Source organism: Aptenodytes patagonicus, chromosome 6, assembly GCF_965638725.1.
Source record: "Aptenodytes patagonicus chromosome 6, bAptPat1.pri.cur, whole genome shotgun sequence".
NCBI lineage: Eukaryota > Metazoa > Chordata > Aves > Sphenisciformes > Spheniscidae > Aptenodytes > Aptenodytes patagonicus.
This window is the reverse complement of record NC_134954.1, coordinates 64781237-64804578: the sequence shown is the minus strand read 5'-3', so window position 1 is coordinate 64804578 and position 23342 is coordinate 64781237. Positions and strand designations below refer to the sequence as shown.

General features: G+C 50.6%; 1 protein-coding gene across 1 annotated transcript in view; it reads left to right on the top strand.

Moving 5' to 3' along the window:
- Positions 1–23342, top strand: part of ITGB5 (integrin subunit beta 5) — a 64026-nt gene that overhangs the window by 27032 nt on the left and 13652 nt on the right. Inside the window, exons 6-10 of the mRNA XM_076343006.1 lie at positions 729–890; positions 2364–2459; positions 3516–3605; positions 7632–7766; positions 11049–11478. Of these exons, the coding sequence (XP_076199121.1) occupies positions 729–890; positions 2364–2459; positions 3516–3605; positions 7632–7766; positions 11049–11478 (913 nt within the window). The remainder of the gene's footprint in view (positions 1–728; positions 891–2363; positions 2460–3515; positions 3606–7631; positions 7767–11048; positions 11479–23342) is intronic.

The following is a 23342-nucleotide window of genomic DNA, read 5'->3' as shown; positions in this document are numbered from 1 at the left end:
GCGTGGATTAGTGCAGGCAACCACTGCCAAAGCTCCCACTGCTGCACTCTGCTCCAGGTGTGTGTGCTCCTGCTCTTCTGGGCTGTGGTGCGGGGGGATTGAGCTGTTCAGGGCACGCGTAGTGGTTGCACAATGAAATTGCAGGAGGCTTGGAGACACCATGGCTTCCAGAAGATGTGTGCAGAAGGGGACACATGGGGCAGAGTGCCTGTGCAATGCATGTGGGTGCACCAAAGCCAGCGCCCTTAGGCAGGGACCTCACTTTGTGCATCACAGCTCAGAAACAGCCTTTATGAGCAGGCAGTAATGAAAATGCTGAGCGGGGATATTGCAGCTCTTGCTGTTGGCTTGGCCGCTCTGCGGAGCTGAGGAAACAAGGTCAGATTAAATATGTGTGGAGGAATTTGGCAGGTCTCCTTTGGCTATAAAAGCAGCTGAAATTCTTATTCTTGGATCTGGGTAGAGAAGGTCTGGTGGACAGTCCACATACCTCCTCATGCCTTTTTAAGTAAGTGTGTTGGAAGGAGATGTTGGGAAATGCTAGATGGGCCCCTGACATTTCGTTTTCTTGCCAGGGATGGGTGGACAGGAGCATGGTACTCTTCTGTTTAGTGCTAATGGGTCTGCTGCTGGATGGGAGTGTGGCTGGGACCATGTGTAAGGCGAGGGGCGAAGTGTGGGCTTGGCAGGGGCAGACCGACTGTCTCACGGGGTTTGTTTTCCCCCAGGAGAAGATCGGCTGGCGTAAGGAGGCGTCTCACCTGCTGGTCTTCACGACAGATGATGTGCCCCACATAGCCCTGGATGGGAAGCTGGGGGGGCTGGTGCAGCCCCACGACGGCCAGTGCCACCTGAATGAAGCCAACGAGTACGGCGCGTCCAGCCAGCTGGTGAGGGGGAACATGGGGGGCCAGGCCTCAGAGACTTCGGGGTGTTGGTGGACCTCTCTGGAGACCAGCCACCCCCAACTCCAGCAGCTTTTGGCAAACACAGCCTCTGACCAGCATGGTTTTACCCAGTCCTGCAGCTGGCAAATAAAATTTGCCGTTCCCCTTGGGCATCCCCCCCAGTGAATGCTTCTGTCGTGCTCAAAAATAGGTTAGGAGCTTAGCAGGTTTCTTCAAGGCTCATTGCAAGGGAGGGAAAAGTAACTTGGTGTCCTGAAGAGCATCATATTTGCTGCAAAGTGTAGAGGAAACATCAAATATGTCATCCCTTTTCTAAAATGTCCAGTGGATTGTCAGCTTCTCCCCGGGGAGGCTGAGCCTACCTTGGTGTGGCTACAAGAGCAAGCACAACAGGACGCTCCTCCCATTTACAGCCTTTGAGCTCAAGACTAACAGAGGTCTTAAAAGGGCCCATTTGTCTATTTATTATTAATTTAAACTCAGTGGAGGAAACTTCTGGGGTGAATGAGCACTTGTCTGCCACCTAATTATCACATCCTTCTGCAGAAGGGTGCTTTATTCAGCAGGTCACAAGCACTACTTAACGATTTTTGGTCCTGCAGGGATGTCACCCCCTAAGAGGAGGTGTTTCTGGACCGCTGCATTATGGCCAGAGGCTAGGATCCTCGGAGAAACCCTCTTTCCACCTCCCGTGCAATCCTAGCAAGTATATACGTAAGGGAGCACAGCCCTCGTACTGACGTGGAGTTACGCTGGGTAGCTGGTGTGGGCATGCTGCCTTGCTGTTTCCGTGTTTGAGTCTTGGAGGCTCTCAATCAGCCCTCCAGTCGGCAAGTAAATAAGGTGTTTTTAAATGAGGACAGCACTTCAGAAGAAGCCTGAGGTTTTAAACTCAAGCTGGTCTCTTGAAAGTGAGCCCTGGTTCATTATTTTGTTGCTTGTGGGTAGCTAGAGCAGTGTCTTCCTGCCATCCTCTCTGTCTGGGAAGTCTGCAGAATTAAAGAGCTTATTATAATCTCTTTATGGTTCCAGTATGCAGAAAGAGCAGGCGATGGGTGTTTCTGCTTTGGGAGAAAAATCATACATTTCCACTTACTGCAGTTCTAGATCTCCTTGCGTCGCATCCCTGGAGATAGCAGCCAGCTTACTACACATGTGTGTCTGCTGATGGCAAAGCAGAAAGAGGAAAGAAAGAAATCCAGCATTTCAGGTGTTGCTGTAGCTAATGGTGTTGTCAGTCATATATTCTAGTGAAAGGTACAGCAGAATTATTTAGGGGATGACAGAATTTCTACTATTTCAGCTGGGATTGTGCTGGTACGTCAGGGACTTCATCCTGCAGCGAAACATGCTATGTGTCTGGAACGAATTTTGCTGTTGGGGGGAGAAGAGCAATGAAATTAGTCTTTGTTTCTGTGTTACGCATCAGTCTTTCTGCCCTTTTTGTGCCCCTAGGATTATCCTTCCCTGGCGCTTCTTGGGGAGAAACTTGCTGAAAACAACATCCACCTGATTTTTGCTGTTACAAAAAGTCATTACGTCCTGTACAAGGTAAGCGCTGCCGAGCCGCCCGGGCTGGGGGGAGATTTAAATGCCTCGTGAAAGCATCTTCCTGTCAGCACCGTGGAGCGGAGGCAGCCGCAAGCGCGCACGTGTGCAGCCGCACGCACAAGTGCACGTGGCCACGCGCTGCCCGTGGGGCTGGCAGGGCAGGCAGATGCAGGCAGGCGAGGCTCAGCCCGCCGTCCCTCCCCACTAGTTGTTTCAGCGAAAAGCACTAAAGCTTCTTAAAGCAAAGAGATATATATGTTAGTGAGCATGTGAAGACCTAAAATAGACTCCAGCTTAATCTTGATGTTTGGGTGGCTGCCAGCCGTGCAGCATGCGAGAGAGCAGAAACCTGTTCAACCCATTCTGCAGTGACTTAATCCCATTACCTAATCGCACGCAGTGTTTCTGCCCAGCTGTGTTTTTCCATCACAGAGTCCAGGCCCCCGACACGCCACATACAATTTGAACTCCCTCGAAAGAAAGAGGTGACCCAAGCCGCAAGGGCCGGCCTGTGTCTGGAGCTGCCCCGTGGGGTTTTGCTCCTCTGCGGATGTGGGGAGGTGTTTCAGGCGGGGTCGCTTTCGGAAAACTCTGCTCCAGCTCTCGAGGCTCGAGCAAAAACAACAAGCAGCCGTGTTGCTACGGTCGAGATGCTGCTGCTCACCCGTGGAGAGCGGGAGGGCTGAGCTCATTCTCCACCCCCTCTCCGGGGATGCTCATGGGTCGTGAGGTGAGACGGGGCAGCTGCACCTCCCTCCCCACGGTGCCAGCTCTCCCGAGTGTGCAGCGGCTGGGTTTTGCCTCCCTTGGCAGCAGCCCTGGGTCCGTTAGTCCCCATCCCGTGGTCATGAGCTTTGTTTAGCGTTTGACGTGCCGTGTTAGCAATGCTTTGCTTTCAAAAGCTTCACGTTAATGGGAGCCAAGCTGACCATGTACACCACCGGATGATGGGGCAGGGGTGTGGCTGGTGTCCCTGGTGTGGGGCCGGTCCCTCCTCGCCCTCTGCTTTCCTCTCTGCATCTCAGCATTTTCTTTCATTTTCTTTTTTTTTCCAAGAACTTTACCGCCTTGATTCCTGGGACAACAGTGGAGATTTTGCACAAAGACTCCAAGAATATCATCGAGCTGATCGTCAAGGCCTACAACGTAAGTGCATTTTAATACTGCAGCTGCTGTCGTGCAAAACACCAAGAGCTCGGCTGGCTCGCCTCTCCCTTGCGTGCTCCACCCGGCTTGGCCACCTCCCTCACCAGTCCTCCACACACTGCCAGAGCTGGGGCATCCACCCTGGGGGGGGAAACAAGCTGTGTGAGGTGGAGAAGGAGCACAGGGATACCCAAGGGAGCCTGTGGTGAAGCAGAGATTTCACCCCACATCTCTTGTGTGCAGAATTACCCTCAAAATACAGCCTCACTCTAAAACAGTTCTCTCTCAGAGCACCCTACCAGTAGGTAAAATACGTTATTTCTTTGCTGTCTGATGTTCAGAGGCCTCCCAAGGATGTGACCAGGCTCCAGCTAAGGTCGCATCCTTGCATTGGTCTCCGTGCAGCACAAGTTGGTCCTCAGCACCCCATGAGCATCACCATGTCTCTTGGATCCCAAAGGAGCCCTGCCTGTGTGGCGTTGCCAGTGCAGCCTGCCCTGCCACAATGGGGCCCATGGAGGACAGCAAAGGACCTGCAGTTGTACTGCTGACCTGATGTTGTCTATCTCCATGGAAATCAGGGGAGAGATCAATTAGAAGCAGCTAAACTGCACGTTCGTTGGGTAGTTAGTTGTCGACATTTCTGTTGACTTCTCCCTGAATTCTTATGGGTCAATTTTTCATGCTCCTGGAAGAATATTGCTGTTTTGGTGCTGGGCATGGAGATCTGACCCCGTAATGGGTCAGCCTTCAGGTAGGGTTCTTCATGCATGGGACCTGTGAACACAGCTTTCGATGGCTGCAAGCTCTTCTTGGTACTATGCTCATTAGTTCAAGGGAGTGAGGAAGGACTTCTTTGGAGGAGTTTACAGATCCAGAAGTCACGTAAGGATTGTGCTGTGCTTTGCATGACCTGTAATGTTCATCTTTCTCTCCCCCACAGCTCCCTGCAGTTAAAGCAGCATTTGGTTATGCCCTTGGGAAGAGTGCTTCCCAAAGCTTCACCCTCTGAGGAAAGGCAATGAGCAGCTAATGCTGCTATCAAGGCCCTGGAGATACTGCAAAAAAAAAGCCCGGTTGTCCCAGTTTCTCCCCTTGAGGAAGGAGGGTCTTGTGGCTAAGATGCTTGGCTGGGGAGAAAGAAATGAATGTTCACTCCACGTTGACTTTGCATGTGGTCTCAGCGCCATCGCATGAAAACCTCCCTTTGTCTCAGTTTCCCAGCTGTAACATGCATCCGTGCCTCCATTTCACCACCCCTCGAGCCCTTGCAGATAGATATAAGCTGATGAAAACCGTTGGGGATCTGATGCCCCCACCCCTGCTCCCTCCCTCTCTTTGCTTGTGAGCTTTGCGGTGCAGCTGGCTGGAAACCACCAGGACGCTGAGACCAAGGTGCCCCACAGAAGGAGCAGCGCGGGATGAGCTGTTGTTGAGACAGGGGCTGGTTTCTTGCCTGTTCAGCTGGGTGGTGGGTGCGAGCTGGCACCCCAAGGTGTGCTGCTGGGAGCTGGCAGCTCCTGCCTGTGCTGCGGGCAGCCTGGGGACGCGGGAAACCTGGCGCCTGCCCAGCCCGTCTCCTCTCGGTAGCTTTGTTTTTTTCCTGAAATGAAGGAGGAAACTATCACTGAGGGAGAAGGCTAAAATTTCTGTTCCCCAAGTGGGAGTGAACCTTTTTTTATTCCTCATGGAAATGAAATTCTGAGCCTGGAGAAACCCTTCATCTGCGACAGGGACCGTCTTCTCCTGTGGGGTGGCAGTGGCTGGTGCTCTGGGCCTGGGCTGAGCCTCTCCCCTTCCGTGCTTTGGCCATCTCTGATCCTTTCTCGTCTGCTTCCCTCCACCGATGCATACATCAGACTTGCTCAGGGCTTACGTTACCCCCAAGATCGCTTTCCACCATCTCTTCATCTTCCATTTCCCTTTTTCTTCTGCCAGGCATGCTGTCGCCTTTCCCTCATCCGGGGGGGTGTGAAGCAAAAGAGAACAGGAATGGCTTTTTTTCTCTGTTCTCACTAAGAAAAACCCTTCCCCCAGATCTTGACACTCCTGCAAGATGGAGAGGCTCCTAGGGGGGCTGTGCCCGGGCTGGCGTAGCACTGAGGGTCTCTGCCCGGGCACGCAGGCTGGGTTTGGACCGAAGGCAGCAAACGGGATGCTGGTTTAAAAACCACTTTCCTAAACCCAATCCAGGCAGGTCTTGGATGTGTTTCTCGTTACAGCACCGATGGGTTTCCCGTGACAGGCGGTGGGTGGCCTTCACATCAGCTGTTCCTGGAGCCGCTGCCGGTTCGGGATTTCCTTGTTTTTACACTGAAACGATCCATCCTTTGATTTTCCCCCAGGCTATAGCAGACAGCTTTATTTCAGGCAGAGACATTCCTCCATCTCAGGGCCAGGTCCTTCCTCTAGGTCTCTCCAGCATCCTCCGCTCGTCCCTGAAGGCACTGCAGGCTTGGGGGCCACCAAACAACACAGCAGCAAACTCGGCAGTCGCCCTTAGCAGAGGCTGCGGTGCTGTGAGAAGGTATTGCTGTGTAACGGTGCAAAGTGGCTAATAATAATAGCATTACAATTAAGCTAATAGCATTACTATATAGGGCTAACAAGAAATCTTGGCATCTGTATAAAAACATAGGAAGAGCCCACGCAAGGTCATAGCGAGGTCTGGCCTGGTGTCCTGTCTTCTGCCATGCCCCAAATGAGATGCTCTGGGCAGGAAGATGGGAGAGCGTATCAGTGTGACAGGTAATTTCTATGGGATAATTTTGGGCAGAGCAGTATGTTCGGCTTTACCGACACACACGGTGTTCAGCCCGCAGGCGATTGATGCTTCGTACAGTCCAAACTGCCACCCCATGAACGGCTCCTCCATTACAGCAGAGAGATGGGAAATTATTCCTTTTTTTCCTCAAGGGCTGTTTAATTCGCCCAGCCAAAACCCATTCATTTCCTGCCCGTTTCCAAAAGCGTTAGCTCTTTGCTGGTGTGTGAACCCTGGTTTTGTTATCACATGGACTGGCAAGAAGTCCAAATTAGCGCTTTTCCTTAATCTGGCCACTTCAGTGAGGGATGGGGACAAGGGGGAGAGGGGTGAAGCTACAAGCTGGCTTTGGAAAATAAATGTATTTGTATAAAAAGCTCCATTTTGAAAACCTTTGTCTTTTTTGGACACCACTCATAAAAAAAAAAAAAATCAGTTCCAGCCATTGGAAGAATGAAGCAAAACAACCTCATTCCGAATTAATACTTATAAACTTAATTTTGTTTTGACTTAAAAAGTCTGTGTGTGCAGCAGAGTGGAGAGATGAGAAGCAGAAGAAAGGGGGTAGGAGCATACCAAAACCTCGCTGATGGAAAACATTTTTCACTTTGAAAAGTTTCACAAAAGAAGAGATTTTTCTTTTTTTTTTCCCCATGGTGGTGCTTCCAGCTGATGCATCTGAAAGGATACTTTTTGTTTGGCATTTTCTCCGAAGAGGGAAAATACATTTTTCTGACCAGTTGGGTGAAATCAAGAAAGCAGGACAGAGTTAGTGCAGGTTTACACCTTCTCTATGCAGTACAATGGACGTCACAGGACAACTGCCAGTGGAGAATGAGGCTTTGTGCTTTGCTAAGGGGCTGGTTTATGGGGAGGAGGAGGTGCAGGTGTATGCACGAGGCTCTGATCTTTGGCTCAGAGGTGCTCAATTTGTGGTCGAGAATGTTTTCTTCCTTCCTTTTCTTGTGCATCCGTATCTTTTCAGTGCTGCCTACAGTGGTCATCACGTCTGTCCTAGAGGGCATAAGCCACCCGCAGGGGTTGTAGGCAGCTCCCCGTGACTCTAGTTGCATTCATCAGAAGTCTCCTGAGCTGTTTAAGTCAAACTCAACTGTCAATGTGTGTGCACAGGTGATTTTTTTTTCATATAGGTGCACAGATGTCCTAGCCTCCCTCTGGAAACATCAGGAGAAGAGACTAAAGCAGAAGAACCCCCCCCGCCTTTGGGAACCTGACAGTTTGCTTTCCCATTGTGTTTCTAGAGTATTCGGTCCAAGGTGGAGCTCACAGTCTGGGACAGCCCTGAGGACATTGGCTTGACCTTCACTGCCACGTGCCAGGACGGTTTGTCCTATCCCGGGCTCAGGAAGTGCGGAGATCTCAAAATAGGAGATACGGTGAGTCTGCCATTCAGTGCATCCCCTGGAGAGGCTGTTTCACCCCCCATGCAGCCGCTTACCTCTCTCAGTGAGTGGTCCCGGGCGATAAAATACAGCTTTGCTCATCTTCCTCTGCTGTCCTCATGCCGTGCCACATTAATATGGAAACCTGCTGAGAGCGGCTCTGCTAAAAGTGGCTCTGCATGGTACAGATCAGCCCAAGGTCAGCTGTGAAGAAAGAGGCAATACAGGCGTCTTGTCTACAGCACCCTGAGCCAAAAGGTCTTGATCAGGCAGCAGGATGCAATAGTCAAGAATGGGCTTTTTTTTCCCATAATCCCAGATATTCACGTCACCCTCTTACCTGTGAAATTTTTATTGCTGTGGTCTGCTGGTCTTTTCCTAGTCTGTTAAATATTCAAGGTTTTCTTCTTACTGTTTGAGAATCCTGGCTTGTATTAGCATCCTGGCCTGTATCAGAAACAGTGTGGCCAGCAGGAGTAGGGAAGTGATCGTGCCCCTGTACTCGGCCCTGGTGAGGCCGCACCTCGAATACTGTGTTCAGTTTTGGGCCCCTCACTACAAGAAGGACGTTGAGGTGCTGGAGCGTGTCCAGAGAAGGGCAACGAGGCTGGTGAGGGGTCTGGAGAACAAGTCTTATGAGGAGCGGCTGAGGGAACTGGGGTTGTTTAGCCTGGAGAAGAGGAGGCTCAGGGGAGACCTCATTGCTCTCTACAACTACCTGAAAGGAGGTTGTAGCGAGGTGGGTGTTGGTCTCTTCTCCCAAGTAACAAGCAATAGGATGAGAGGAAATGGCCTCAAGTTGCGCCAGGGGAGGTTTAGATCGGATGTGAGGAAAAATATCTTTACTGAAAGAGTGGTGAAACATTGGAACAGGCTGCCCAGGGAAGTGGTTGAGTCCCCATCCCTGGAAGTATTTGGAGGATGTGTAGATGAGGCGCTGAGGGACGTGGTTTAGTGGTGGACTTGGCAGCACTAGGTTAACGGTTGGACTCGATGGTCTTGGGGTCTTTTCCAATCTAAATGATTCTAGGATTCTAATCTAAACCTGACTTTCCCAGAGTGAAGATGTCATGGTTAACTTTGGAGGTATTGCAAAAAAAGACAGGGTGCTCAGAAAGGCAGCAACGCTCCTCTCCTGTGTCCAGTTCCTAGGGTTATTGGATGGCAGCACAGGCTAAAAACATAGTTTGCCCCTTAATGTTAACAGTATACATGGCATAATCCATCCTGTGCTTTTTTATAAAAAAAACAGAGAAGCGAAGCTTTGCTTGTTAAAAGTTAATATTGATATAGATAAATGAGTTGCTGGGCTGCAGGGCTGGGGCGGGAGGGCTCAGACCAGTGGGGAGTCCCCTCCCCTTCTCCAGGCTTTTGCTGTCTGCAAGGATGTGGGTGTGGGTTCGTTAGCAGCCTGATTGCCTTATTTGAGAAGAGTGGCTCTGCAAACATACCAGAGCTCTAAGCGCTGAGGCATATAAAAATAGTTTTAAAGAGTCAACAGTAGCTGGATTTTTGCCCTGCCAAATAAGGATCATGCGAAGTGTTAAAAAGGGAGGTGGCCTCAGCTTTTTTAGCTGAATTTACTGGATCTCCGATCAGTGGGTAAAATCAATCCCTGGAGCAGTGCCACGCTGGGCACGTGCCCTCCTTGTTCCCACAGCAAAGCCTGAGCCTCCGAGGTAGCAGAGTTAATCTGGTGGTTGATCCTGGGCTCCCAGCTTTGGCACGAGCAGGGGGGTCGCTACAGCCACTGCAGCTAGTGCTATAAAGGGGTTTGGCAGTGGATACGTGCGTGCCAGTATCCGCAGAGGCTGATGGCGTGAGTGGGAGTGACTGGCTCTCCTGATATGGATGAATTGGGGGTACCTTCTGCCCAGGCAGCAGAAGATTTGGGGTGCAGCAGGGAGCTGGCACTGGTACCTCTCCCATTTTTGGTGCACTGGAGTATTGAGGTGCCTGCACAGGCAGACATGCCACAGGATCGCAGGGGTCCCATCCCTCCTTCCCCTCTTGTTCAGCTGCTCTTGGCCCCATTACTTCCACATGGATCAAGATTAGACTCCTGCTAAGAAACTTTCCCCAAAGAGGGTAATGCTGGCACTGGATCCTAATCTGCTGGTGTTTAGTCCTGGGGGTGTGGGTGTCAGTGGGTGAAAGGGAGCAGGATTACCCTGATCCCCTTAGCTTGCTTTCTGATCTCCTTCTCCTCTGTAATTTGAGCTCGTTGCCTAATTGCTTCAGGCCTTGGGAATGGGAGGAGGTCAAGGGAGGCTTCAGAGGGTGCAGCTTTCCCGGCTGGAGGTGGCTGCTGCGCCGCCATCCATCCGCACGTCACCCCTTGGCATGCGGGACGGCGCAGGCAGTGAGAGCTCGAGGTGACCCCAGATGTCTCCAAAGAAAAATCATTCCCTCCTGATGCCTAGGAAGGGGGCTTGTTTCCTTGGAATAAGGTTAATCCTCTTTGCTAACCAGCAGCTCCAGGCAGCGCTGGGTGGCCTGAGACCCCACCAAACAGCAGGATTAAATCGGGGGCCAAGCAAGCGACCATAGGATGGTCTTAGTTTTCCCAAGGAGAAAATCCCTGACACTGGATTGTAGCAACAGAAAATGAGTAGGGGGGTGATGTATAACCATATAATGATGTGTAACCCTTCTGAAGCCAGTATTAACAGAAGCATCCATCAGAAATGGCCCGTTAGCAGTGTGCTGAAAGCTTGGGGCTGCGTGACTGATGCATGTCTCTATGTGCAGATCAGGATTCCCATAAAACCTTCTAAATCCATGATCTTGTAGGCAACTCGGGCTCTTGTGCTGCGTTGGTTAGATCCTTGCTAGTGCTTGGTTTCCACAGAGTTGTTTATTTTCAATAGCATGAAAACTGGGCTATTCTCTAGAGTTTTGCCCTGTTTATTTCATGGGAATAGGCAGGCTCCTTCCCGCTTCACAGAAACCAACGGTGCCTGATGGGGAAAATTGCTGCTAATGGCTGACAGTAACGAGTTTTAAAACGTTAAGGATGCCAAACCCCTCGTGGGACTGGCAGATGTCACTGCATTGATTTGCAGATGCCCTCACTAGATGTGCAATTGTTTTGGGGGTTTTTTTGCACACCTGGGAGTGAAGCTCAATGCACTGAGTGTGGCCCCGCTCCAGGGAATCGCTCCATGGCTTTTCCTCAGGACATTTGCCCTTCCCTCCTGCCTCCCTTCCCGGGACACCCTTGATGGATGTTCTGGGGCCGTGCGTGTTAACTTACACCTCAACCTGCCCCCCCAGGTTTCCTTCGAGGTGGCCGTGGAGGCGCGGAGCTGCCCCACCGAGGACACCTCCCATGCCTTCACCATCAAGCCCGCTGGCTTTCGGGACACGCTGGAGGTGGCGGTGACCTACAACTGCCTCTGCGGGTGCACTGGCCATGCTGCGCCGGCCAGCGGCAAGTGCAGCGGCAATGGGACCTACGCCTGCGGGCTGTGCGAGTGCGATGCCGGCTACCTGGGGGCCAGGTGTGAGTGCGAGGAGGGCGCCAGCGGGGACATGCACCACGCCATGTGCCGGGAGGCGGAGGGCAAACCCCTCTGCAGCGGGAGAGGGGAATGCAGCTGCAACCAGTGCCTCTGCTACGAGAGCGAGTTCGGAAACATCTATGGGCCCTTCTGCGAGTGCGATGACTTCTCCTGTGCCAGGTACAAGGGAATCCTCTGCTCAGGTAGGAGCCTTTCCTCCCTTGCGTCCTCCGCTTTGTGGGGATGGGGAAACTGCCCCGAAATGGGGAAGGCTGCTGGGCTGGTGTGTGCAGGGTGTGCGAGGGGCTGCGCCTGCCCCGCCTGCCGAAATCTGCCCTGTTTCTGGAGGGACCTGCGCTCCCTTTCTTTATGGAAAAAGGGAGGCAGAGGTTTAAGTGCATCCACACTAATGAGCAAAAAGTGCATTAACCCCATCAGAACTGAGTTTCCAGCATTAGAGTGAAAGGCTCTCTCCTGGCAGGCTTGTCCTTTGCCCAGGCCCCACGGAGATGAGCAGAGTCTTGGCTTTGTTGTTGTTCTTTTGACGTAACCATGCACATCTCTTGCACACTGAAGTGTATCCCCAGGAAAGAGTAAACCAGCACAGGCTTGAATCCTCTGAAGCTTTTTGGTGTCTTCTTAGGTTGGATTTCTTCTATGTGCACCATCCTTCCCTGCATAGGCAGAAGCAATCTTTTTTTAAGGATGAAGCATTTGAAGTAATCCACTGGTGCAGCGCAGGTGAAAGGAGGGTTGTTTCAGTCTGTTACTTATTAGAGAAAATCTGTGTTGAAGATTCCTAAAGGTGTTTTATGTATAGATTTTTCTGCCCACTGAGGAAACAAGTCATTCACTTGGAAAGATGTAGCCAGTCAACTTTGCTTAAGCAAAGGTAGAGGAGTTATTTAGCTGTGTTTGCTAAAACGGCTTTAATTCCTTGTCAGCCTGAGGTCACATAATTTACCTTGCACGTAATTGCCTGGATTAGTCCTCGGACATAATTCCCTCAGTTGGAGCTGGGCAAAAGGTTATTCTTTAAAACTTGCCTGCTTTCAAGCAAGTCAAATATTTCCTTAACTGAAAATCCTGGACAAAATTTCCAAAACAAGTGTAAGCTTGGGAAAATACCTATTTTTCACGTTTTCTTGAGGGAAGTGGTGGGATTTTTCCCTGCTGTTTATCTTGCCCTGCAGGTTTCTGAGCTGGGCAGTAAGTGATGGGGCACCTTTTGGTTGCAAGTTTCTGGCTGTTTGAGACGATCATGGTGTTAGGTGGGTAAAGGACGTTCGTGCTCATTTTTCTGTAGCCTGGCTAGTGATGTTTCAGCACTGCTGAAGGTGAGGCAGGTGATACCCCAGTTTTTGGCATTGCCTTGGGGCTCCCCATTGCAGGGCAGTGAGAAAGGCAGGTACCACCTCCCGCAGCGACCGTCACTGACCAGGAGGGTTGGAGCTCTCCTTGCTGATGCAGGAGCGGAAAGAGGGATGAGCAAGCAGGAAAAAGGTATATTTGAAGGTAGATGGGGAAAAAAGTAAACTCAGCTGTGAAGTAATTGAGAGCAACACTGCCTGGGGGTTCTCCATATGACCATATTGCTTTGGTAGCATCATCCCTCCCAAAAGGAGTGTATTTAATAGCAAGCAGGGCAGTGATGCTAAAGAGAGGTTGGAAGTTACCGGTGTAGCGGTTGGTACTGCAAGAGGAGGACATCCCTTTACTTGAATTTCCATTTCATCAGGAGAGCCAGAGGTCTGCCGCTCCACTGGAAAACAAGCTGTCTCTCTTACATTGCACCTGCTTTCTTCTGTCCCTGTGGAGGGCTTCTGGTGCTGGGAAGAGCAGCGTGGCTGGTCTGGGATTTGCCAGACTTTTTTAAAGTCATTTAAAAACCTTTTTATAGCTATGAAAGAAAATAAAGGGTAGGCTGAGGCCAAGTGGCCTCTTTGCTCCAGGGGTGGGATGGAGTCCGACACGGCTGCATGGGGTGATTCTCCCTATGCCTCCTGGTATTTCTATTGCTGTTGGTTTGTTGGCTCTTTTTTTTTTAAATTCCAGCAATTACAATGCTAAATCTGAGCTGTAGCAAGCACTGTGCCAATGACATAACATTTTGAGGTGGTTTTGCCAGCCCAAGAGGGCCATGACTTTTGGGCTGACACCAAAAGTGTCTGAGCTTGCACAGTGGGGCTGTGCCCAAAGCTGCGCCTAACAAACAGCCCTCTGCTACACAAGCATCTCTGGTGGCTTCCAGCAGATGCGTGCTCTCTCCTCCCTACAAATGGGGCCTTCTTGAAAAAGACGGTGTGTTCAGCTTGGCACTGAACGTCTCAGTCCACCAGCACGTGTAGACTTGGCAGCCAGGGGAGTTTGGGTCATACCTTGGGTTAAGGATGTCCCCTGGAGTGGTCGCATGGGGTCCTGTCACTGCTTTTGTTCCTGCAAGGGGGAGAAATGACACCCTGCCCTCCCTCTGTCTTCTCCTGGGCACAACGTCTGTCCCTGAAAGGCCCTGGCATCCCGGTGCCCATCACTCTCGCAGGCTGAATCCCACCATGAGGGGAAACCAACAGGTTTTAGCAAATGCAGAAATCAAAAAAGCAGCATGTAGGGAGCTGTCATTTTGCTGTAGATCGTGGTTGTCTCCATCCTTGCTTGGGAGTTGCTTGGCTTGGACCCGTGAGGGGAACTTACACTGTTGTCAAGGGCTTTATTTATACTGCATAAATCTGGTAGCGTAGAAGGCACTTAGTGCCTCTCAGTGCATTTATGATGACTGTATTTTGAACAGCGTTTTCACCCCAAAGGAACCCAACCTCAGTTTTAGCACATGGGCTGTGGTGTCCCCCATTAAATGCATTTACGCCTGCCCAAGCTGTTGAACAAGATGGTATCATGAAGCTCTGAGTGCCCATCCTGGCCACAGCAGGTGGGAGAGCAGCCAGTCCAACCCAACCCGAGGTCTGGGAGAGCACAAGGAGGAAAGCACAGTTTTCCAAGCTGAGAAGTAAAAATCCACGCATGCAAACTGCTTTGCACGCATGTGGCCGTGCTTTTTGCATGCCTCAACTCAGAGTCACCGTGAGCCCATCACCAACCAGCCTGGGCATTTCTTCCTTTTACAATCCAGTGTCCTGGTCGAGTCACTGCCACGACACAGGGCTGGGCAGCCGATTGCGCTCAGACATCCCGTATTCCTGGCAAAAGCCACAGGAGGTTTGAAATACTCTGAAATAAACTTTGAGCTTCTTGTTTCATGCTGCTCGGTCCTTTGGCCAGTAAAAGCATTTTCATTCCTCGGTCCGTTTATAAATATTGGCACCTCGTTTTGTCAGGGTTTGAGAGGAGAGATGACTGCAGACAGTACTTGTACGGATCCTGCCCTTTTGTGGCCCCCTGTGAAGTGGAGAAGCAGATCTTGGGTGGGAGATAATCTGAAGGAGAAGCAAGAATTTGATTCCTGTTAGTGGGAGGTTTAACGTGCCTCCTGCATCTGTGAGGCAAGCGGGAAAAGGAGTCATTGTTGACGTCGTAAATGTTGATTCAAGTTGCATCCAACACTTAGTCGATGCTGCTTAGTCACTAATAAGTGGCATTTGTTCTGCTGCTCCCCGAGTCCAGTTAACAGCTCCGGAGTAGCTGTTTCAAACCATTAATCCAGCTTTTGGAAGGGCCATCGGGGATGGCTTGCAGAAGTGCTCTGTTCCTCCAAAAGAGATGCAAATGGGTTATCCACAGCATCGTGCTCCAACAAAGCAGGCGGTTGCTTCCCAAAGCCTTGGAACACTTCGCTCCCAGTTTTTCTCCAGAAGGAGAAGTTGCCCTCTTGCATTGAGACCTTTGGCATGCCGCTCTGGCCTCTACTCTGAAATGTGGGTGGCTGCAGGAGAGGGGAAGAGAGCCCTCCTGCCTGCAGCCGGGCTCGGGAAGGGGCAGCTGGCTGTGCGGCCCAGCGGCTTTTCAACCCCTTGGCTGCCTGCCAGGCAGTTTGACAAAGGAGGAAACGTCTCGGCGCTAATTGCATTCCTGAAGGTCCCATAAAACTAAGTGGCAAGAGGGAAGAGAGGCCCCAATGAGGGCATCACACGTTTGCCTCTAATGAAGAGAGACTGGCTCGCTGGAGGCCAAGCTTCATTAGCTTCAGTGCTGCAGACCTATTTTTTTTGGAGGGGGGGATGCAGAGTAGTACGGCATCGTCTTTACCTTGGTGTCTCTAGAGAAATTTCCCCCTAACCATCACTGCTGTTACCCAGCTCCCCGTGTGGGTGTCATTTGTGCGCTCTTCAGCCTGGGACTGTGGTTGTGCACAGGAACATCATTACCAAGGCATAAGTAAAGAGCACTCACCACGCTGCAAGCCATTTCTCCCCCTAAAACACAAAGGATCTTGTCCTGAAAATCCTGAGCAACACACAGACTGCTGGTGTTGGTGCAGCTTTGTGGGATCAGGTCTTTTGTGGTTTCTCTTCTCCATTTTTTTAAAATCAGACAATAAATCAGATTTATAAACACTTTGTAATTGTAAATCAAGCCCTGCAACTTCTCTCTAGCTCTTAAGCAGCTGAGAGCATCTTAACATCTTAAAGCTAAAAATCATGGCTGGCTAAAGCACGACGAGATGGCGATGCCTTGGAGCGCAGGAGACAGGAGCCTGGCCTCGCTTGCGAGTGCAGGGCTTCCAGTGACACGAAAAGCTCAGGTGAGCAGTAGAGCATAGGGTGTCAAATTTGCAAATATATGCAAGTGCCAGAATCACTTCTGAAATGGGATTTAGGAAGTGACAGCTCATTGAAAATCTGTGGCTTATTTTGCAGAGAATAGCCAAGCTGATGTGCGATGCGACTCCAGCTGCCCTGCAGAAACCACTTCAAAAACTGCTGAGGACGTACAAGTCCTCGGTACTTATTTCTGACTGCTTCCCTTTCTTGGTTTTATTAAATGGGGAAGCACTGTGAGGTTTTAGCCTGTACTAAGGCCCAGTGAGATAAGGTTCTTTTGTTTGTTTTAACACAACCTCAAATCAGAAATCTCACTCCTGCTTCTGCAATCTGTTTTTGGTGTTCCCCATCCTGGGCGCTGTAACGGTGTTTAACAGTGCTGCCTTTGCGGGAGGTCTGGTGGGACGATGGCTCTGGTGCGAGCACGGCAATTTCTGGTTGTGCAATAGAGCCCTGCGCTTTGAGAGCAGTGCTCAGGTTTGATGGCACCTCTGGTATCTCCACCCTGGGGTTTCTGGTGGGGTCTGTTACCATACAAATCACTGTGCCCATGGACACATCTTATGGAAATAGACCTTTTTCCACACTTACTTTTGTAGCTATTATTCACCTGCCTTGTTGTAGTGCCTGGATGGAGGATGCTGGTGTGCATCTGAAGGCTCAGATGTGAGAATAAAGGTGATCCAGCTTTAACCTTTTTTTTTTTCTTGTCTTAGTTCTCTTCATTCCTAGTGTGTAAGCTTTTACCAGAACCTGCTGTTAAGAAAGAAATGGGTAGTATTTGATTTATTAACCTCTGATGTGGAGGTGGTAGGTTGAGCATGGTTTGGGGGGGAAGGGGAGCTTGCCTGTGCCCGCTTCCTGTGGCACTGCCAAGACGGGGGTGGCACTACGCAAATGTAGCCCCTTGCCAGAAGGGAAGAAGGTGGCCTGTAGCAGAAAGAGGATAGGGAACTGAGCCTAAACCACATCTGCAATGTTTTCTGTTCAGTCATGTCAAGCCTTGTTATCTTTGGGTTTTTTATTTTGGGGGGTTTTTCATTTAGTTTGTGTAAAAAGGCGGAATCTGAGCACTGCCTAGAACAGTGGGACCTGAAGGGGAGAGACAAAAGGACCATATAAGATGTAGAAGTTAAAAATAATCCTTTGGTTGTCACTAAGCGCTTGTGCAGCCGTGAGCCACACAGCTGCGGAGGAGATGTGGCTCTGTCTCTGGGGTGGCCACCCCGCAGGTCATTCCTGCTCCGCTCCCCGGGCCGGAGGAAGATGGGGAAGCACACACCTACCAGCATTTTTGAGGCTTATTTTGGTGACAGAGGATGCGGTGTCAGCTCAGGTTGTCATGGTGCAACCTCACGGCGCTGGTTGCTTCATTAGCAGTCTCAGTCATTAGCAGCAGGTGGGGGGCTTGCAGGGGGCCAGGCAGTGGCTGTGTGTGCTGATGGGGCTGCAGGGCATGGGAGGGTGGTTTGGGGTGAGGTGAACCTAGAAAAATCCTCTGAACTGAAACCCTTTTCGATTAGGGCAGGTTATAGGTTGTGCGAGTGTCTCTTCCCCACCAAAGAGCAGGATGTGGGACAGGGAGCTAAAAACCAGATGATGTTGGGCTAGAAAGCAGAGAGGTGTGTAAGTGTTGTCACACTGTGTGGGGCACAAGGTGCCTATCACTCCTTAGCAGCCAACAAACCTGGTTTCAGGCACCTTGAGGTCTCCTGCCTACAGAGCCGCTGCATAGCCCAGGGGGACCTTATGGCCAGAATAAGTAGCGAGGAGATGGCACTGCAGTAACATCTCTCTTTTAGGATGTGGTCAAGAGTCACTCAGGCTGCACATTTATCCTAGAGCTTCCTAAAAGCCTTTCTTCTTGCTGCGTTCCCATTCTGCCTTGGCTTTTATCGCCTGCAGAAGCTGCTCAGCCAAAGAGCCCTTGCCCCGAGATGTCTGTGCGCCTGAGAAGAAATGCATAAAACAAAAAAATCCCCCTGAATAGAGGAAAAAATGAACCTCTGACTTGCTGTGTTCTGTAGCAGTGATGAACTGAGGCCGGAGCACCCGTGCCTGGTGTCACTGCTGGGTGGGCATCCCCTCTCCAGCTTACATCCCCCCTCCACCTGTGAAATATTTTGGTTCCAACAAGAATAGACTGCAAACATTTAATAAGAAATGAATCAAATGGGGGACCTCCGCTGCCCTCTTCCTTTTTCGGGGTTAAACTGCGAAGCTGGGCATGTTCCACTTACTCTTATCACGTGGATTAGTGTAAAGAAATATAAGGTTTAGGTCAGCTTCGTTTACTCCCATGCTGTCAGTCAGCCTAAAGAAATGTAAAGTCCAGGTCACCTGGGGCAGGCAGGGCTGAGGGCTGTGATGGGGATTGACTAGAAGAGCAGTCGAATTCACCTTCATCCCATTCGGACCAACGCTGCTCTCACCCTGCCTTACAAGCTCTCTGCGGATGCTGTTGGCCGTGCATCCAATGTCATTTGTCTGCACGGCAACATCTGAGCCCCAAATCAGGAAAAACTCCTCTTTTTATTTTTTTCTGAAGTGTGTTTGTATAAACCAGATCTTTTCTGATGTCCATTGTTGATACTCCTGCATTCCTGCTTGACCTCCTGTGGGGCGCAGGGGCTGCTGTGCTGTTGCAACATTTTGGGGATTGCTCAAGCGGTGATTTAGAAAACGTTTCCACAGGTGATGAAGGAACTGTGAAAGAGCCCGCTGCTGCCGTCACATGTGGGATGTTGGCTTTTAGGTTTCACTCGGCAATGGAAGCCGGTGGCCGAGCCCTGGGGTCATCCCTGGCTGCTTCTCACAGTGCCTTCCAGAAAGGTCAGGTCTGGCCATGCTTGGCCTGGGGGCAGTGAGCTCTGAGAGCAACACTCGAAACCTCTCAGCCTTTAAAGAGGAATGTCATTGAGAAACTCTCTGCTCTTTGCACAGTGTGAAGAGGATGAGAAACCACAGGGGCGCGTACGGGACATGCTTACCCGCTGCAGGCAGCCCGCAGTGCCCCGCACTTGCATCCTGCCCTGCGCCAGGGTGTCACCTTCTGCAATGGGAAACAGGGACGCCCAGCCCTGGGCTCCCAGATAATTGGAAAGGGTGGAGAGAGACTCCCCAGGAGCTGTGCAAGCAGCTGGCTGGCATTAGCATCCCTCTTTAGCAGTGTTTGAATTTTCCTTACAAGCAAGGGGTTCCTGAGCATCAACCACTTTTATTTGGAGGGCTGTGGCGAGGCAGGGAAATGGGGACATTCACGCCTTGTCAGTGTGTTACTGTTGACCACTGATACATGTCACTACGTGTTAGTGGACTGCTTGTTATCTGTAACAGAGAATTCAGGGAGGATTTTTATTTAAAACACACCCTCTACCAATGCTTTCTGGGTCGCGTGGATGGGCTTTGGCTCGGGCACAAGCTCCCTCCTCTTGGCAGCCCTAAGTTGAGAGAGACGGACACCTGGTAAACCACCGCCTTTGAAGTGACCTGTCCTTAACGTTGTCTTGTTGGCGTCTGTGCAGCCAACCTCTCACTCCCTATGGCTCCTTCGCTCTTTGCAGGTCTCTCTGCCTTAAGCTACCAAATTCAGCAGCATGTCCCATGTGGTTCTGGGTGTGCTCATCTCCAGGAGCCGTGGCTCATAGCCCTGGTGCAGAGCGGGGCTGAGAGCTGGGTGGGAGGTGTTTGCATCCCAAATTTTATCTTCATGAAGTCTCTATTTCCCTGGCATGCAAATCCTCGATAGCCTTTTGGAGGAGCATGGGGGTGACTCAGTGCATGTGTTTCCTCACATCTCCAGTCCTGGAAGGCTCCTGAAACCTCCCCGCCGCTTCCCCCCAGGGCATCATTTCCACCCTTCCCCAATCTCTCTCTTCTGCTTCCCCTCTGAATTTATTTTTTCCCCTTTAACCTGGTTTCTCTTCTCTTTCCAATTTAATCCTGAGACGTGCTGCTCTCCTCCGAGAGCGTGCACCTCCCCATCCTGCTCCGTGCCCATTCAAAAGGCTGAGGATCCCAAGGGGTTCAAATGGCCACTGGGCTGGGGCAAACGGCACAGGGTGACCCTTGCCTGCCGGCCATGACCTGTGAAAGCATGGCCAGTGCTAACAGCTGCAGTGTGTAAAAATGCCCGGTTCCCCTCTGATTGCTCTGCTAATGACCTCCCATGTCACCCGGTGCAGCTGCTGTGGTTCAGGTCAGAGGTGGATGCATTTCAGTGCAGGTAGATGGTTTTAGCTAGAATGCTCTGTGCTTGATGTATATGCTCCTCTGGATTTCTTTCACAATAAATAAATGCAGTATTAGGTATTACACCACCAGGCATTACTGTTACATTGTTGTGTATTAAATATTGTTGATTGTTTGGGAGTTGGACTTGATGATCCTTACGGGTCCCTTCCAACTCCAGATAGTTTATGATCTTTGCATGGATTTCTCACAGGAACACAAATGATATTTCCATTCATGTTTCTGCTCAGTGCTGTGTTTATTCTTCATCTTCCTTTGTGTTTCTGGCAGCAGGCATACCCTGCCTGCCCTGCCTTGCTCATGCCAAGGGTTTGTGTTGGTTGTTCACATCGAAACAGCTTTTGAGTTGGACTTTCTTTCCCCAGCGGATTGAGTACTGCTTCACCAGAGTTTCCATTCCTGGCACGAAAGGGCAAGGCTGCCTTTTCTTACCCCTCCTTTCCCCCTGCCCGGGCCCTCGTTGCTGTCAAAGTCTTGCAGCTCTCCCCAAATCTGGCAGCAGCTCCTTGGAGGACCAACCCGCACAGAGCGCTGCTGTTCCTGCCTCTTTTCACTGGGGTTTCTCCTTGTCCTTGAGCAGACCTTTTGCAAGCGTTAATGCATGCTAATGAGGCATTAAATGCCAGGGCAGAATTAAAGAATAAAGAAGTGATGTCTTCGACATCTTTATGGGAGCCAGAGCTCTGTCTGTGGGTCTCTGCTCTTAAAGCAGCACAGCGTGTGGGTCGCAACCGGAGGTGTCATCTGATGGTGCATGCACGTACCCAAACCTCCCTGTCCTGCTGCAGCCACCGCCTCCCACAGCCAGAAACCTCCTATCTCAGAAAGTAGAAAGCTCCAAAATAAAAACAAGATGAACTTTGAAAACACAGTGCATCACCTACTCACTCCCAAAAGAGAGAAGATGGTCTTAGAACAAACTCGCTTGAACGCTCTGCCTTTATGGCCGGCATCCCACTGAGTTTGCTGTTTGCATTTGGTCCTTCTGATGATAGTAATTAACAGAAATAAACATTTGGAAATGAATGCTGTATTTGGGGTTTAGAGGCAGATGAAAGCCTCAAACCAGCAGGTGAGTGAAATTTGGGGTCTCTGCTTTTCTTGTTGGCATGCACTGACAACCCGTTAATTTTGTTTGGTTTGGTTTAAAAAATTTAATTTAAACAATTGACCTGAAAGGGAAGTGCAGCACAGGCTGCGGGTTCGTTCTTTATTTTTTTTGTCTTATTTTGAATGAAATTCTGACTTCTTCCAGCTTCTTTGGGAAGGGAGAAATCCATTCCAAAACCATGGACCTTTGGTGAACTTGCACCAGATTATATGTTTGCATCCAAACACAGAACTGGGCAAGGCTCCCACGGCACTGGATTTTGTAGAGAAAGAATCTCTCTCTGCTCCAGAGCCCACTCCTCTTGATGAGGTCCAGCTGAAAGGACATTCAGCCCATTTGGGTTTCGGCAGGGTGAGAATTAGCCTGCTTTTCATTTGAAGGATGGATCCGAACCATAGAATTTGGCCCTGGAGTGCAGGCATTTGGGATTGTTATGCTTTATTTTGGAGCCAAGTTTTATCTTTAGAACAAATCTGGAGGGTTTTGGGTGGTAGGAGCTGGTAGGAGCCTGCTTGGGCACGGGAGCAGGGAGACAAAGCTTATCCTTCCTGGAGGCACCATGCGTCGGTGGAAGGGTTGCAGCACTATAGATTTTCTCAAGCCCTTTATCTGCATTTCATCTAACTGCGTGCTCACCATATGTCCCCTCATGTTTCTAAATCTTCCTTCACAGTGACAAAAGCTGAAGGCTAAATGTGGAGTTGTATAAGCAGACCTGGGCAAAGAGGTGGGCCAAGAAATATGTAAGTCGGGGAGAAGCTCCTGGTTCTGGACCCATGGGTGTTGGTGGTATCTGGGCAGGGTTAGGAGAGCCAATTGAAAATGGGTCTTTGCCAAGCGGTTTCCTTTGTCAGGCTTTTTGGGGTGAAAGGAGGGGGAGCTGCAGTTGAGGGGTTTTTGCGCACTGGAAGAGCATATCTTGCCTGTGAGGGGTTTGCAGATGAAATTCCTTGATGTGCCTGTGGGGCTGAAGAGTTGGCTGGAGCAGGGAGCATCACGGTGGGAGAGGCGTCGGTGTGTCCCATGGGAGACCCAATAAACACCTGCATTGGAGGGGATGGAGGTCGGTGGAAAAGGACAGTGGCACAGAGCCCTTTTTGAGTTAGAGGACTGGAGGGAAACACAGGAGGGGGAAAAAACAGGATTACACACACACATACATACCTTCCTATCTGGCTTAAGGAATAATAAGAATTATTAGCAGTTTCTGCAGTGCCTTCCATGTCAGGTGCTTAAGGGGTGATGAAGCCAAGGGTGAGCGTGCGCCCAATTTGGTGGGATGGTATTTGGACCCATGGCTCAAAGGGAACGGGCGCACCCATCCCGATTGCCCCTGTTCAGGATGAAGCACTGCATCTCTGGGAGGGTCAGGCAGCAGCCCTCGCCCCGTATTGCTCCCTGCATCAGTAGCAGAGCAGGCAGCAGGACCTAAAAGCTCCAGTTCCCAGCTCTGCGTCTCCATCCAAAAGGCCACGTGTGGCAGGCTCAGCTGAAGTGCTAACGTAAGCAAAAGTCAAGAGGGTTGTGGAGTGCTGAGCTTACTTTAAAAAAAAAAAAAAGGAAGGCTTTATTTTAAGAAATGCAGCTTTAGATCTCCTTCAGGAAATGACTCCTTGCTGCCCGTTTTGGCTTTCTGGTGGATCATCAGCCGTATCTCGTGATTGCGTTTCAGCTCCACTTCTGTAGCGGAGAGAAGGAAAATGAGGGAAGGCTGGCCAGGGCTGCCGCAGGAAATCCGCCTGCCCCGGATCGCTTTCAGCTGCCTTCATGAGACAGCAGTTTCCAAAGCCCTGTTTTCCCTGCCCAGTTCTCATTTAACCCAGAAGTTCCCAAGTGAGTGAGAAATTGCGGGGCTGAGGGTTTTTTTTGTAATGGCAGTGCTGCAACATACGGGATGCTGGCAGTAACGTGGAGCTGGTGATGGGTCTTGTGGTACCCAAGGCTGAGTTAGCAGCTCAAGCATGTATTTATTCCTCTACGTTTGGTTTCA